We start from the raw sequence: 17,265 nt of genomic DNA, 5'->3' as shown, positions 1-17,265 counted from the left end.
CTCGAGGTCTCAACAACCTTCCTTCAAGGGAGGCCAATAAAAACCCTCACGCCAACGAGTTGACTCTTAAACCACCACCTGCTGACGCTCCATCACCTGCCGCCCAGGAGCAGGGGGAGCCCGGCAGGTGTCAGGAAGAGCCCGGCATCAGGACCAGTGCCGATGGCTCCTCAGGTGTAGCTGCCTCAGAGCAGGAGAAGGAGCAGGGGAAAGATGACACTCAACCAAAGCCAGCCAGCATTGTTCAGAGGACTTCTTCTCTGTCCACGGGGCGCAGCGGACGCCGCCGGACAGGCAAGAAAAGAGCGAGCAGCTTTGACGCCAGCCGGCATCGGGACTACATTTCTCTGCGTGGTATGGCCAAGCCTTGCAGCGCTGTGTTTACTGGGGGTGGAGAGGAGGACTCCAGCGATCAGAGCGAACTCAGCTGTGCCTCCAGTCTCCACTCCACCCACCACCTCAGCACAGACAGCTCCTCCAGCAACACCTCCCGCTCCTGCCACTCACCCGAGGGCTACTACAGGGCCCTCAAAGCCAAGCACACCGCAGCCAGCGCGGCCTCCTCGTCCTCCTCCACGGTGAAAGCCGCCGGATCCGAGGCTGCGGGAGCGCGAGCAGGAGGGAAGCGGCGCACCTCCCGCCGTACCCCCAGCACGGGCAGTGCCAAAACGCACGCCAGAGTGTTGAGTTTGGACAGTGGTACGGCCGCCTGCCTTAATGATCCCAGCCGCCTCGGAGCTCCCGCTGGGCCTCGGCCCCTCACCACCTCCAAGTCGGACCTGGAAGCCAAAGAAGGGGAAGTCCTTGACGCTGCATCCCTGCTGGGTCGGGCCTCCCAGCTGGAGTCGGTGACTCGATCCAGAAACAGTCTGCCCAACCAGGCGGCTTTCTCCGAGCCTCAGGATGCCTCTGCTGCTTCTCTGCGGGGTACGTACCACACACCGCTCCGACATACTGAACACAAAGCACTCTGTCTGCTCCGCTTCTGTGTGATGACTTCTCCACAGTCTGCAACATTTTAACACTTAATGTGTCCCGTCAGAGCTGCACTTGTTTGATTCTGCAGATCTTGATGTCACAGACTGGATACGGTGTAGTTTGTTTTGATTTGCGTGGCTTTTAAAGATCAGGAAGCAGACTCTGGACTCCAGGCTGTATATGGTCTTCATTTATCCTGCAGCTGCTTTGTGCTCTGTTAGCAGCTTCAGGTGAAGTCCTCCAGATGTAAAGCTTAACTTATTACAGCCTGTCTGTGTGTGTGTGTGAGTGTGTGTGTATGTGTGTGGCCACTAAAGAGATCCTCTCTGCCTCTCTAATTCATTGTAACCATGGTGAGTTTCCATGGAGGGACAATCCTGACCCAGGCGTAGTGTTCCTTGTGTGGACCGGTATTAGCATCCTGGCACAGTGTGTGCTTTGTGCCGAGGTTAGACAAACAGCAGCTCTCTGATTAGTGTCATGCACTCTGAGCCTGATGGACGGTCTTCAGACGTGCAGGCCGGGCGGCCGGGCGGCCTCGTCGTGTCGTGTGTGTTTTTACTCTTGTTTTCTGTCTTGGATGTTGCTCTGGATCGTGTCTCAGCTTCCTGGAGTGAACACGAGCCGGGAGGCAGGATGTGCAGAGTATGTCGGCCGGAACAGTTTCACAATAACAGATTGAATTTGATTTGTATTAACCTGCCTGAACCAACAACAACACACTCAGCTCACACACTCTGCTGCTCGTTCAGACGTCCTCAGGAATCACTCCTCCTGCCCCTTAATCCTGCTGTGACAGATTATTTATTCGTTGCACCAAGCCCAGGCGTAGATTTTTATTAAAGGAACCTCCTCCTGATTAAAGGAGCAGTAAGTAACTTTCATGTTGGGTTGATACTGGCGACCCCTGTGGAAGAAATTGGTAGTGCTTTTCTGGGATGAAGATATTTCTATGAATGAACACAGATCTTATTTTTAATCCTACTTTTCTTCTTCCAAGAGAACTTTTTTTACCACTAGCTAGCTTATGAAAGGCTAGCAGACGTACCGGTTTAACATTACCTGTCACAGCCCCGGTGTCACAATCAATCAATCAATCAATCAATCAATCTTTATTTGTATAGCGCCAAAACACAACATCAGGTCTAGACCACTCTATGTCAAATTATGAACAGAGACCCAACACCAAGACCAAAACCTTAATCCACCATGAGCATTGCACCTCGCAGCATTTAGCTAGTTACAGCGGCGAGGAAACCTCCAGCAGGACCAGACTCATGTTAGACACACATCTGCTGAGACCGTGTTGAGTCTGGAAAGAGGATAGAGGGAGATGAAGAGAGAGAGGGAGCGGTGATAGTGATGAGACGAGTAGTAGAAGCTGTTGCCGCTGGAGTCCAGCACGTCCGTATCAGATGGAGTCTGGAACGTCCGAGACAAGGGAGCTCAGGGACTCCAGAAAGGTCTATGGTTAGGAACTTTAATGGGACAGGAAGAGTTAAAGTAAAAGACAGGCTGAGAGAGGAGAGAGAGGGAAAGACAGGATCCCCGTGTGTCAGTCTAAGCCTATAGCAGCATAACTAAGACCTGGTCCAAGCCTGATCCAGCTCTAACTATAAGCTTTATCAAAAAGGAAAGTTTGAAGCCTACTCTTAAAAGTAGAGAGGGTGTCTGCCTCCCGGACCCTGACTGGTAGATGATTCCAAAGGAGAGGGGCCTGATACCTGAAGGCTCTACCTCCCATGCTACTTTTAGAGACTTTAAGTACGATGAGCAGGTAGAGCTCTGGTGTCCCAATAAATGTCTGACTAACATAAATATGCACCAATTTAACACAGAAAATCTAATTCAGTGTAAAGAAGTCACCAGATCATGTCTCTTATTATCTGATGTTTCTCTGTAGGTCATGAAGGTGCATCAGTTAAACTCCTCACAGTGACTTTAGGATGATGAACAGCAGCCTGACTCGTTGATATACACCCCGTCTCTATTTTTAGATCAGGACTTGAGCTGGATTTTGGAAACTTTAGGTAGAGACGGTTTATTTTGGCTCGACTTGCTCGGTCAGAGTTGTTTTCTCTGTTCTCCTGCTCTTGATTTAAACACGTCACAAATGGAAGTCTTGTATCGGATAGTTCTACCTCAAGAAAACACACTCCAGGGGTTTTCCACGTCGAGGTAAACTCAGAGACTTCTGTTTATCACAGTTATATAGCCTAGCTTGTTTTTGCTGAGTCATCCTCTCTTAGCCTTTTCTCTTTGTGCTACTTTCACCGGGCGTCGTGTTTATCTCATGAAGAACAAGATTAGAATATGACTCGGCCACAAATCACATTTACTGACGCACAAGACTGACTCAGGTGTTCTACAACCGTACCCATTTAAAGTCTGCTAACATTAGAGACCATTAGCTGCTGGTCAGGTCAGACCTACACACCAGTATATATCCTTCATTAGGTCAGAATCTAGCATCCAAAGAAAACAGCGGCACAGTGTTATTATTGTAAATAAAACCGCAGGAACCTTCCCCAGGAGCTAGGTACTTCTTTTTATATATATATATATATATATATATTTTGGGGGCTTTTTACACCTTTATTTATAGAGGAGGGGACAGTGGGTAGTGTATCAAACTGGGAGAGAGTGGGGGGAAGTCTGCGCCCAACTAGACACTTTTTTGAGGAACTATGCATGATTCAACAGCAGGAACCAGGGTCTAAATTTAGTTAGGGTTAGTTAATCTCCCCTGGAAAGTCCCTGCTCTGGGGGGGTAATACTTTCTAAATGTCCAGGAACTTTGGGGGCGGGGCCTACAGTGCTGAATGTTTCTGATTGGTAGAGTACACTCAGTGTTTTTTTTACACACACCTGTGATTTACTCAGTTTAATACCTCCTGAACATCGGTCTTCCTTGAGCCTGATAGAGTGAATGCGACTCTGTCAGCTCCCGGTGTTCCAGTTTTAAAAGTGACCCTGTAAACTGGAGACATTCTGCTGAACGTGTCAGTGTTTGTGGAGTTTACAACAGCTGTTGAAACACAGTAGGGGGTCCTCAGGAATGCATCCTAGTATCAGATATTTAATGATCGTCTAAAGACGTTTGTGAGGGATGCATCCGGCTGAGAGTCTCCAGTTAACAGGGTCACACTTTAAAATGGAACACCGGTCCATCTCTGACATGAGTTTGGTCTATATCCAAAGTGTTATGAATGACTTCTGTTGTAATGTGGCGTTATCTGAACATAAGTGGATCATAACTGTGTGTGTGTGTGTGTGTGTGTGTGTGTGGGTGTGGGTGTGTGGGTGTGTGTGTGTGTGTACCCTGAACTCTCCATGTTTTATGAGGCTGTGAAAATCAAGTACACTGAACTGTGTGATTGGATGTCTTTGAGTAACTCTCGCTGGAGGTTTGGTAACTGTTGCTGCTTTGTTGTCCTGAAATGTATCTGAATGAAGTCTAACACGTGGCGTTAACATCTCAAATATCATGATCATGAACGGAACCACACCCTCTCTGATTGGCCGCTGATGTCTCTCACCATGACAGCCCCGGGCAGCGAGGAGACGGTCATATTCCGGCGTGAGCGTAGCACGTTTCGTCGGCAGGCGGTGAGGCGGCGACACAACGCCGGCAGCAACCCCACCCCGCCCGCCTCCCTCATTGGATCTCCTCTCAGGTACGCCCCGTGCATGCGGCAGGGACTCGTGTCTGTGGTTGCGCCGCCTGGCGTGAGCATGTAGCCAGGCGGCGGCAGCGGTCTCTCCTCTCCCCGCATCAGCACCGCTTCCCGTCTCTCTGCAGTGCATGACATCAGGACGCCGCTTTCTCTCTCTCTCTCTCTCTCTCTCTCTGTCTGTCTCTCTCTCTCTCTCTGGATGGGTGTCTCCGCTCTGCATGTGATGTCTTCTTGTCCTCCTTTTTCTGAAGACTTCACTCTTCTCATCCCGCTACTCGATGTAATCTCTTAAGTTCCACATTTGGAGAGCGGATCAAAGAAAGGAGTCCTCACAAACGGTCTGAGCGCTCTGCTGGCTCCTCTCTGAACACAGACATCCTGCTGGATCACATCGCTCTGCCCTTTGAGGCAACCTTTCTGTGAAGAGGGAGAGATGGAGATTATATCGATCATAACGAAATCAAAGAGCGTCTTCACAGGAATATCCTGAGCTGCTCTCAAAGAGCCAGCTTTAAATTTAACTTTGATACAATCACTCATATGAGACATTATATAGCGCCCGCTTCAATTTTTACATTTTAAAGGGCCAGCCCCTCAAGACGGTTCAACATACATGCATGAAGTTTTTTTCCCATATCTATCAGGCCAAGATCTACAAAAAAGCCTCTTAACGTTGTGCAGAAATCCCAACAGGAAGTCGACCATCTTTTATTTTTCAGTTTTTCACCCAAATTCGCAAGGGTACGAATTTAAGAGATCTCGCCCTCTGCCTTTTCTCCAACCAAGTCCAAACCACGCACATTCTGTAGTGAACACATTGACGATTCAAAGGTATGAGAAAATTTTGGCGAAATCTAAAAATTGTGGACGTGGCAGACGTTCATCAAACGCACATGTCTCGCCATAAACAGGAAATTGATTTTTGGGGGCTTTAGAATTCAGGAAATCTCACCAAATCAGCCACAAGCATCCCATTTCTATATTTAGGGGCTCTTGTCCAAAAAAATCAGAAATCTGCTCAATAGCGCCCCCTAAAGGGTTAAAAAAACGGCTAAAATAACCCTCCCCATAAAGGTATTTTTGAGCTACGTGCACAATTTCTGACGTGCATATTCAGGGCGTCAGGATGCACAAAAAAGCCTCTTGCACCCGCATCCTAAAACCAACAGGAACAGCGCTCAGTGCGAGGGCCCAATCATCGCCGCTCTCAGCTTTAATCTATGAGATGTTTCCTTATGACGGTGCGTCTCGTCTGGCTTCAGGGTCTCAGCGCAGTATCGGATCTGGCTTGTCTCCCTGAGCCTTATCAGTCCCTTTTATAACCTGATGTGGAGTCTAACCTTGAGTCCTCTTTAGATAGAGGTGTGCTTTTAATCCTCTGTGACCTGAATAGATCGATCCCTCCTGAGGTCACAGAGACTCTCACATCAGTAACCCGTCAGAGGCAGCAGGTCTTTAAAAACGTGTGAATATCTGTTCCTCTGTTCGTACACATCAGGCTCCGCTCCACCTGAGGTCTCTCTGAAACTCCTCCAACTTTACTGTTGTAAAACTGCCAACAGACACTCACCTCTTGCCAGGACTGCGTGCATCTTTCTAACAAGGTCACATTTCGAAATGCTGAGCCTTGAAAAATGTTAAGCAAGAAAAACAAGCCCGCAGCCAACCAGGGGGTCAATGAACGTGCATAATGCCAGATCCTTCCCAGAGTCCCACCATCCTCTCTGGTCCGTCCTCTCCAGACTCTTTGTGATGCAGCCGACGTCTCAGGCTTCTGATAAAAATGTCTTTGCATGTCACATTTTAATATGTTATTAAAAACTGAACCTGTGAGGTGCAGGTTTGGCTCAGCGGTTAGATGATTTCACTCTTTGCTGCATGTCCTCCCCGCTCCCCACCCCCCCCCCCCCCCCCCCCCTGTGTTTCCTGTCTCTCTTCAGCTGTCCTCTCCAGTAAAAGTTAAACATGTCCAACAAACAGCACAGCAGTGACATTACACTACTAAGTGTGTTGATTATCACACCCCTAAGAGGACCAAACACAAGCTCTATTGGTAGCTCTCGTATCGGTAAATCAAAGAGACGCAGAGCTTAGATGCTTTGACTTCACTTTGTATATTTTAGGCGTTGCAGGAAAGACTTCTTATGATTTGAATTTCAGGGTTTACAATCCACCCATCCCCTCCTAACTCCTGTGATTGTGTCAAATATCTCATCCACAGCTGGTGTCACGATGGAGGTCTGTCTGCAGTGTGTTTGCAATGTTGAAATTTCCCAAAACAACAAATTTCCTGGAAGCAGAAATTAAAATTCTGACTAACCGACTAGTTTAAAGATGTGAAAACATTTAAAAACAATCAAAATCAAGCACCATTTTTTAACACAGGGTCATAGTCTGCAGGTAAACAACGTCAGATTGGTTTGCAGAGTGAGTCTACCACTAGCAGATCTAGCACCACCATCCTCCAGGTTCACGTCCTCATGCCTGTGCTGGTTCCTCATGTCTCTGGTGGAATGGTTATATGTCAGTTTAACCAGACACAGCCTACATACAACTTTATCTCCTTTTACTAGATCAACATACTGACAAACCATGCCCACTACCAGATGACATATCACCTGTGCTTGTTTACATCCAGGTAGTAGAGCTTTAGAGCGTTAGACATTGACCAGCTAGTGAGGTCTCGCTGAACCACAGCTTAGACCAGGCATGTCCAAAGTGCGGCCCGGGGGCCAATTGTGGCCCAGGGTCCATTTATTTATGGCCCCAAGCTTCCATCTTAAATTGTGTTATTTATAGCAAAGAAATGAATCCCCTCCTGAATCATCTGTACATTTACAGTTTCTTTAAAGCGCACAAACAAAACTAAAGTCAATCCAGAAACGTCTCAAAAGCTTCATATGGACTACTCGTATAAAATCCAAAGCTCTGTGAATTCTGCAAGAAACACAAGACCTCTAAAAGCTGACAGGTTTTCAAATTAATATTTTCATCATGATGTGAAAATGTTCTTTATGAACACTAAAAGCTCAGAAGACACAAAAGGGGACACAAGACAAGAGCAAGATTATGAAATTGTACAGAAAAGGTAAAATTTGGTGAATAAAAAAATGTTCAGAACTCAGGAAAATAATGATTTAGTTCTTAAAATGTTGTCTGCTGGTCAGAGAAGTCTAAAAATCAACATGAAAAAGAAGTGTGATGAAATCCAGATCGTGATCCTGCCATAGAAAAATAATGAGACAATATTTTTCCCACATTACCGACCCTAATGAAAAACATTTTCCTCCAGAAGTAGATAAAGTTTTCTAATGTTTATGTGGCTTGTGGAGAACTGAGGACTTCCTAGTTACTGATTTATTGAGAAAGAATTTAAAATGATTGTTATCAAATAGAGATTTAGAAATATAACTTTTATGATTCCTAAAACTCAGTAGGAGCCACTGGCCCTGAGGTATTCTGACAACATCAAATGTGTCCCTCTTTGAATAAAGTTTGGACACCACTGGCTTAGACCTTCGGGGACAGAGCCTTCAGTGTGGCAGCCCCCACTCTGTGGAACTCTCTCCCTCCCGACATCCGCAGCACCCCGACCCTGGACACTTTTAAGAAAGCAGTCAAAACGCACCTTTTCCTCAAAGCCTTTCCTCGTTAGATATCCCCACCTACCCCCCAGACCCCCTACCTGACCCTGTGAAGCGACCATGGGTGTCTTGAAAGGTGCTGTATAAATATCAGTTATTATTATATTACTGACATTTTGGACCTTCAATAATGAAAGTATGAATTATTTGTTTAATGGTCTAGTAATTATGGTGCTTGACATGAATTTAACTTAATGTGCTCTCCCTTCTTAGAGTCTGAGAAGAAAAATGAGTAGCCCCGAGCTTCCTGCTCAAATGAGGTTTTATAGATGTGTTTTAATTGGCTCAGTATTATCAGGAACATACCACAAATATATCTGGGTCAACATCGGGAGACTTCTTGATTTAGTTTACTGTGTATCTCAATAGTGAGTTACTTGTTTAAGAAAGAAGCCATCATTTGGTACCTGTGCAAAGTTACATCAGTGCAAAGTCTCACAATCAACATGAAAACAAGTCTCAGAAATGCAAAATACCTGCTGCTATGTCAGAAATAAGTGAGTCATAACTAAATAAATCCAGATTAGTTGGGATTAACTGAGAAAACATATATTTTGGTCTCACAAATAACAAGAAAATAAAGATCTTGTTAGAAAAGACTAACACTGATCTGCAGACCTCCACTCTGACAGCCAGCCTGTGCATCAGATCCCCTCAAATCCCTCTGTTGTAAAGTCACCTGTCCCCCCTTCTCCTCCTCCCTTCCTGTAATGATGATGTGTTTCAGCAGAACCCCTCCAGCCTCCTTCACTTCTCATCTCCTCCCCTTCTCCCCCTTCTCCTCCCACAGTCTTCAGGAGGCTCTCAGCCAGGCCTCCCAGCCTTCTACTTCCCAGGTGAAAAGTCAGCCATCCAGAACCCCGTCCCAGGTGACCGTGCTGAGCACAAGCGCCTCCCTGCTGGCCAGGAATGGAAGCACACACCTGGAGGGTTCTCAGGACAAGGCCTCAACTGTTGGCGCTACCAGCCTGCAGGATGACTTTGGTAGGGAGCGCGTGAGGAGAGCGGAGATGTTGGAGTTGTAGGCGATCTGGGCTGTTGTGGTTCTATAATCTCTGGGTGGACGTTTGCTGCTGTGGCGGCTCTGATGGTTTGGGGGTTGCAGTCTCAGATCTCTGACTCCTGCAGTCAGTCACAGCAGCAGTATTATCCACGCTCGTTGGATTGACGCAATCAGTCAAGCCGAGCGCGATGTTCACGCTCCATTTCTCCCTGTCTGTGATATTTTGTCCGTAGCCAATACATGACCTCCCTTGGATGCTGCTGTCACCGCGCGGCGTGCTCTGCGGTTGATGCCCGCGTACGTAAACATGCTCCGCTGATAGACGTTAATGATCATAAAGAGAAATGGAGACTGTGGAAGAGCTGCCTTGTGTCCTTCCTCTGGAGCAGGAGTAAACAGATTACTGCTGCAGCTCATGATCTGACCCGGGGCTGAAAGCGCTTATGAGACACTTTGTAGTCTAATGTGTGTTTCTGTGCTCGTTATCTCAGTGCTAGTAAGTCATGCCTGTCTGCATATTAGTCACTACTTATCTAGTGTCTGGATTTATGTAGAAACAGCAGACCCTCTGTGATCACTTAAAGGAGGATGCTGACATTTTTAACCCCCTTTTAACATTTCTTTAGCTCATTAAATGACTGAAAGGTATAAAAAGTTTCAGAAGTTCTTGAGAAGATTGCTTCTTATGGCTGCAGGAAAAGAATCAGGTCAACATGGCTCCTAAATGTGCTTATCTTTGACCCCCACACTGTCACCAAAGTTTCTGATTACAGGATCAAAATGATTGCCAACTTGTTGATGATTTATTTTCCTAAATCCAAAACAGCTGTAGTCCAGGACACTTATAAAAAGTAGCTCAACTCTTCCCCTTACTGTCGCACTTTTTTAAAGGTGACATATCATGCAAAATGGACTTTTTAATGGTTCTCTACCTGAAATATGTGTCCCTGGCATGTCTACGAACCCCCCGAGAATTAAAAGAATCCATTCTGCCCCTGTTTTGATTTCTCCACCTTTCTGTAAATGTGTGCTGAAACCAGCCGTTTCAGACTTCTGTGTTTTTGTTACGTAACAACGCCATCCGGTCTGTCACGGAGTCAGAGCTCGGAGCTTGTTCAGCCCATAGACTGTATAAAATACAACTCAACCCCTCCTCCGTTTTTCATTACCTGCACACATGTGTGCTAACAAGGAGCTTAGGAGGGAGGCATGCTAGTTGTAGGCTGTCTTAATAAACACAAAGGTCGCTTTGACTCCCCACGTCTGCAGATTTGAAGATCTAGTGGATGATTTTTATTTGTCATGGAAAAGTGCTAGCGCTAATTAGCATAGCCACATAGCTACATGTTCATAGCTGTAGCTGTGTACCAAGACACACTGACAAATAAAACAACAAGAAACACTAAATCTGTGACCAATCCTTCAGAAAGGTCCTGCTGCCTTTCTGGTAGAGGTCGGTTTTACTCCCCACGTCTGCAGATTTGAAGATCTAGTGGATGATTTTATTTATCATGGATAAGTGCTAGCGCTAGTTAGCATAGCCACATAGCTACATGTTCGTAGCTGTGTATCAAGACACACGTCGATATACTGAAAAATAAAACAAGAAACACTAAATCTGTGACCAATGGTTCAGAAAGGTCCTGCTGCAGGCGCCTCTCCGTCAGGATCAGATTCTGGATCAGATTCAGAGGGTTGAAGTAACGTGATCTCTGAGCAGCCGTGTATATTCAGCCAACATTGTTAGATCAACGTGCCGGACAGCCGAGGCACATCCACTTCCTGAGGGGGCGTGGTCAGAGAGAAAACAGACTGTTCTGAGGAGGACTGAAGAAGAGGGTTTTTCAGGCAGACCAGAATCTGATTTCAAAGTGTTTTTTTGAGCATAAACTTTAAAGACATGTTTTGGGGACCTCTTAGACCAATATATGTTGATGAAAAAAGCGTGATATGTCACCTTTAAATTTCATGTTACAGCGCTCGTTCAGCTGTTTCACATCACAACACTAAGTTTGCAAAAATGCCCACTTACGGAAAGGGGGGCATAAAGGGCTCAAAAAGTCTGAGAGAGATCCCTCACACACTTGTAGATTTGGCAGTGGGACAAACCAGAGACCTCACAGACTTAGCGGGAACGTGCCTCAAAGTCAGTGAGTGCTTCAGGGTGGACATTGAGATTGTGCCACGCTTTAAACTTAAAACACCTCCCTGATAGCTGAATGAAACAAGACCACATGATGTTTGTTCCACGTGATAGAAAATACTCAATTAACTGTTGACATCCTGAGGCGGGACATTCCAAAGCGACTTATTTATTTGACCAGGTGAGTTAATTGAGAACCAATTCTCATTTGCAATAACGACCTGGGCGAGAAGGCAACACAGGTGGCATGACAATAAATAAAAGACATAACAAAAAACAGAGAGGACATACTGAGAGACCTAGAGACAGAACAATACAATACAAAAATATGACAGCAGTGAAACACTTAAAAGCAATTTAAAACCAAGTGCAGTGATGTTGAGTTATTTCCTAGTCGTGTGAACGCAAATTTAAATTCTGACTCTTCTAAAGTAAGAAAACACTTTGAAACAGTCAAAACTGAGCAGAATTTATTCAACACGGGGTTGAATAAGTCAATTTGGGGAGTCTGCAGGGAAACATTCTCACACCGGTTTGCAGAGCATGTCTACCTCTAGCAGATCTAGCACCACCAGCCTTCAGTCCTCTATGCAGGTTAACGTCCACATGCCTGTGTTAAAACCACGCTGCACTACGAGATGACATCTGTCACCTGTGCTTGTTACATCCAGGTAGTAGAGCATTATCACACTATAGCAGCAGACGTTATTAATTGGAGCTTCACTCCCGGTTAGTGGCTGCAGGTTAGACACAACATATGAGCTGCATTTCGGGCCCATAATTAGTCATACTGTAGCCTCTGTATTTTGTAATCTCCTGGAGATGCTCCAAACCTTTGTGCACCTCTTTGCTCAAAAATCAAACCGTCCTTCAAACGACCCCGGGCATGTTGAGGACGTATTTTCTTTTTTCTCCACTTGATGATTTCTTCATGAAAAATGCATTGCACAATTTGAAGTGGGGTCGTGTCCTCGTCAGATATCCTTAAATAAATATTTTTGATCCATGAAGTAGATTTCTGTGGTGTGAGGTGTTTCTCAGAGATCGCTCTCAGTTACTCAATCATCTCTGGGTTTGAAAATATGCTTTAACAAACAAGTAGAGGAGCGTTTGGAGATTATATTCATCTCTTTTAATATATTTTTATACTTCCAGTGTAGTATGTTCTCTCTGTATGTGAGATTTGACTCCTCCTGGCTGCATTTCTGATAATGTAATTATTAGAAACAGGAACGTCTGAGGGTCTGGATGTGTTGTGAGGTTTCATCAACGAGAGAAGGAACAGTGGGATCACTTTAAACCTATAAACACATGAATCTGTGAATGAGAGAATAACTGAGAGAGAAGAAGCTCCTTCAGTGCTGCTGTGTGGGGCTTCATGTGTGTGTGTTCAGCCTCGTGTCTTCTTCATGCCTCTCTTTGACCTCCTGACAGGAGAGATTTTAATAAAGCTGCACTGAGGTAATACAAACACAGCAGGAGCAACCTGACGATGCAGGAAATGACTGACCTGCTCGGATGGAAGCGCTCTCTCTCACTGATCCCGTTAGTTTAGAGGACCCCAGTGATATCTCATCGTTCATAAACATGTCCTCTAATGAAACCAGCACACGGACTAACTCTGCTCCTCTGTCTTGTTTTTGTCCGTGCAGGAAAGCTCACACCGTCCTTGTATGAGGCTGGCGGGTGTGACATGTCCCTGGTCAACTTTGAACCTGCAACCAGACGAGCCTCCAATAACGTGTGGTAAGAGTCCGGACGGTGAAACGTTGTGAGCTTCATGTTTAGTCTTTACGTTCGTCTCTGCAGAAACAAAGAAGTGAGGAGGATTTCTAAAGTCCAGATTATGGATTGTTTGATCGATACAGGCTTTACGGACAAATCCCACCAGGTCTGTCTCTGATCCGTCACAGCACCGGATCTGATAGGTTTCTATTGGCTTTCCTTTCCTTAGCGCTCATTTCCTTTCCTCAGCTTTCTTTTCCTTTCCTTTCCTTTCCTTTCCTTAGCGCTCATTTCCTTTCCTCAGCTTTCTTTTCCTTTCCTTTCCTTTCCTCAGCACTCATTTCCTTTCCTCAGCTTTCATTTCCTTTCCTTCCCTTCCCTTCCCTTAGCGGTCCTTTCCTTTCCTCAGCTTCCTTTTCCTTTCCTTAAAAATCATTTCCTTTCCTCAGCTTCCTTTTCCTTGGCTTTCCTTTCCTTAGCGCTCATTTCCTCTCCTTTGCTTCCCTCAGCTTTCTTTTCCTTTCCTTTCCTTAGCGCTCCTTTCCTTTCCTTAGCGCTCCTTTCCTTCCCTTAGCGCTCTTTTCCTTTCCTTTCCTCTCCTTTCCTTTCCTTCCCTTAACAATCATTTCCTTTCCTCAGCTTTCTTTTCCTTAGCGCTCATTTCTTCTTCTTTCCTTCCCTTAGTGCTCATTTCCTTTCCCCAGCTTTCCATTCCTTAGCTTCTTTTTCCTCTCCTTCCCTTGGAATTCCTTTCCTTTCCTCAGCTTTCCTTGCCTTTTCTTAGCGCTCATTTCCTTTCCTTTCCTTCCCTAAGCACTCATTTCCTTTCCTTTCATTTCCTATCCTTAACAATCATTTCCTTTCCTCAGCTTTTTTTCCCTTTCCTTTCCTTTCCTTAGTGCTCATTTCCTTTCCTCAGCTTTCCATTCCTTAGCTTCTTTTTCCTCTCCTTCCCTTGGAATTCCTTTCCTTTCCTCAGCTTTCCTTGCCTTTTCTTAGCGCTCATTTCCTTTCCTTTCCTTCCCTAAGCACTCAGTTCCTTTCCTTTCATTTCCTATCCTTAACAATCATTTCCTTTCCTTTCCTTTCCTTTCCTTTCCTTAGCGCTCATTTCCTTTTCTCAGCTTTCTTTTCCTTGGCTGATCAGGGTGTTATAAAAAATTGTGTCTCCATGTAGTTTTATTCCAGCAAAGAATGCTCCAAACTCTCTAGCATACATTCCTTATTTTAGTTCATGTATTCATTTCCCTTTCTTTTATTGTAGCTCAGTTTGTTCTCCTCCATCAGTGTGTCACATGACTTCACATGACTCTAAAGTAAACACGCCGAAGCCGAGCAGACGGCCTGTGAGCTCTTCTTTAGTTTGAGGTCACCGTGAAATGCATCATGACTTCATTCAGCGGATGCTTTCTCCTCATCGCTCTGCTTCTTTTGTCTGACGCCCTGCAGGGACACCGACTCCCACCTCTCCAGTTCTACCTCAGTTCGCTTCTACCCTCATGACCTGGTGAGTACCCAACCAGTGAGCTGTAATAAATATGTGTGTGTGTGTGTGTGTGTGTGAGAGAGACAGACAGACAGACAGACAGACACACTGAATCCCTGGACATCCAGAGACAAAAACAAACAGTGTCTCTTCCCCTCTGAGGATCTGTTTAGCATATTTCTGCAGATTATTTTTGGCGTCGATGTTTGATGAGTTCTCTCGATGCCTCTGCTCTCTTTCTCTTGTTGCATCAGAACAAAAACAAACACATTCCTCCTTATTTTAAAAAACGCTGCATCATCAATCTTTAAAACTCATCAGGAACTTTTACAGCTCAGCTACCGCTGAGCTGTAAAAGTTCCTGATGAGTTTTAAAGATTGTGCATGCTCAGAAAGAGGTCATGGTGGCACAGTCTGCATCCTGTAACATCTAAAACCAAACTTCAGATTCTAGAGAGAGCTGTAACTCCTCAAAAATCAGTGTTAGTAAGTTCTCCTGACCGTGGGGCAGATCTCCCTCCCTCAGATCCGACTGAACCGTCTCCTGACGATGGACCCGGAGCTCCTGGAGCAGCAGGACGGAGACCTGAGCCCGGAGCTGCAGGACGCGCCGCTGGGACCAGAAGACCCTGCAGCAGCCGCCGCCGCCGCTGCGGGCAAAGCCAAGCAGTACTACCGCTTGTGGCTCCTTCCCTTCCTGTGGGTCGGCTTGCACTTCGACCGGCTCACGCTGCTGGCACTGTTTGACAGGTAGGACAGCAGTAGAATCCTGATCTGTTGATGCTTCTATATCACTTCAAATATATCATCTAAACTCTCTGCTCTCTCTGCTGTGTTTCAGGAACCGTGAGGTTTTGGAGAACGTGCTGGCCGTGGTGCTGGCCGTCCTTGTGGCCTTCCTGGGTTCGGTGCTGCTGGTCCACGGCTTCTTCACCGACATCTGGGTCTTTCAGTTCTGCCTTGTCATCGCGAGCTGCCAGTACTCCTTACTTAAGGTGAACACTGGACTCACTCAACAGAGCGACACTGTTAGAAGTGACCTAAAAAAGACGGGGTCTGACTAAAGTTTGGTTTGAGGGGGATTCTGGATGTGGGAATGATTTAGCTCGGTTGCAGAAATAAAGATCGTTATCAGGGAAGATTTGTCCTCGTCTGACGGCTCGGCTGCTCCAAAACAATAACCTCAGTTTATTCAATCCCAACGTGTTGATGCAAAATAAAGTCAAGCTCAGCTGAGTGAGAGGGTGCAGAATTACAGCAGCTGCATGTTACTTTAGTTAATGCATCAACAGGACCTCTCTCTCTCTCTCTCTCTGATCACCTGCAGAGCCTGAGTCAGGCCCTGCAGGAGACCAGACACAAGAGGCAGAGAAGGACTAGTTTATTGAGCACGGATGGAGATCTTAAAACCCATAAAACTTAATAATACTCTTGCAGCCCCTGGGGCGCTGGTGACCTAGCGGTCTAAGCGCCCCACATACAGAGGCTACAGTCCTCGTCGCAGGGGTCGCCGGTTTGATTCCCGGCAGGTCGACCATCTCCTGCATGTGTTTCCCCGCTCTCTACTCCCCACATTTCCTGTCTCTCTTCAGCTGTCCTATCAAATAAAGGCAAAAAGGCCAAAAATATATATTAAAATAAATATTAAAATTCTTTCAGCCCGCTCAGGTTTCATCTCAGTCCTGATCAGGGAAATTTAAGTTCACTCAAATCGTCTCAAAAAGGCAGCTGATGTTCTTGTTGTAGATTATCAGATGTGGTGGGTTGTTCTTGTTGTTCTTCTTCTTGTTCTTCTTGTTCTTCTTGTTCTTCTTCTTGTTGTTCTTCTTGTTGTTCTTCTTCTTGTTCTTCTTCTTGTTCTTGTTGTTGTTGTTCTTCTTCTTCTTCTTCATCTTCTTCTTCTTGTTCATCTTGTTCTTGTTGTTCTTCTTCTTGTTCTTGTTGTTGTTCTTCTTCTTCTTCTTCTTGTTCATCTTGTTGTTCATCTTGTTGTTCTTCTTCTTGTTCTTGTTGTTGTTGTTCTTCTTGTTCTTCTTGTTCATCTTGTTGTTCTTCTTGTTGTTGTTGTTCTTCTTCTTCTTCTTGTTCATCTTGTTGTTGTTGTTGTTGTTGTTCTTCTTCATCTTCTTCTTCTTGTTCTTCTTGTTGTTCTTGTTCTTGTTGTTGTTCTTCTTGTTCTTGTTGTTCATCTTGTTGTTCATCTTGTTGTTCATCTTGTTGTTCATCTTGTTGTTGTTGTTCTTCTTCTTCTTCTTCTTCTTCTTCTTCTTCTTCTTCTTCTTCTTCTTCTTCTTCTTCTTCTTCTTCTTCTTCTTCTTCTTCTTCTTCTTCTTCTTCTTCTTCTTCTTCTTCTTCTTCTTCTTCTTCTTCTTCTTCTTCTTCTTCTTCTTCTTCTTCTTCTTCTTCTTCTTCTTCTTCTTCTTCTCTGCCTGCTCTCTACTCCCCACATTTCCTGTCTCTCTTCAGCTGTCCTGTCAAATAAAGGCAAAAAGGCCAAAAAATATAACTTAAAAAAATAAATGTTATTATTTATTTTTATTTATTTATTTATTTTTATATATTTATTTGTATTTTATTTATTGTTATTCATTTTTTATTTTTTCACTTAT

General features: G+C 45.2%; 1 protein-coding gene across 4 annotated transcripts in view; it reads left to right on the top strand.

The window, feature by feature from the left end:
* Positions 1 to 17,265, top strand: part of pcnx1 (pecanex 1) — a 51,407-nt gene that overhangs the window by 18,704 nt on the left and 15,438 nt on the right. The window contains exons 6-12 of one of the 4 annotated variants that reach the window (XM_034675099.1): positions 1 to 927; positions 4,526 to 4,655; positions 9,090 to 9,283; positions 13,098 to 13,191; positions 14,620 to 14,677; positions 15,183 to 15,406; positions 15,498 to 15,651. The exon at positions 1 to 927 is cut by the window's left edge and continues 816 nt beyond it. In XM_034675099.1, coding sequence (XP_034530990.1) covers positions 1 to 927; positions 4,526 to 4,655; positions 9,090 to 9,283; positions 13,098 to 13,191; positions 14,620 to 14,677; positions 15,183 to 15,406; positions 15,498 to 15,651 — 1,781 coding nt within the window. Of the gene's footprint in view, positions 928 to 4,525; positions 4,656 to 9,089; positions 9,284 to 13,097; positions 13,192 to 14,619; positions 14,678 to 15,167; positions 15,407 to 15,497; positions 15,652 to 17,265 lie in introns of all 4 variants that reach the window. The other 3 variants (XM_034675098.1, XM_034675102.1, XM_034675100.1) reach the window with 3 other exon arrangements.

This window comes from Notolabrus celidotus, chromosome 22 (assembly GCF_009762535.1).
Source record: "Notolabrus celidotus isolate fNotCel1 chromosome 22, fNotCel1.pri, whole genome shotgun sequence".
Lineage (NCBI taxonomy): Eukaryota > Metazoa > Chordata > Actinopteri > Labriformes > Labridae > Notolabrus > Notolabrus celidotus.
This window is presented reverse-complemented; position numbering and strand designations above follow the sequence as displayed.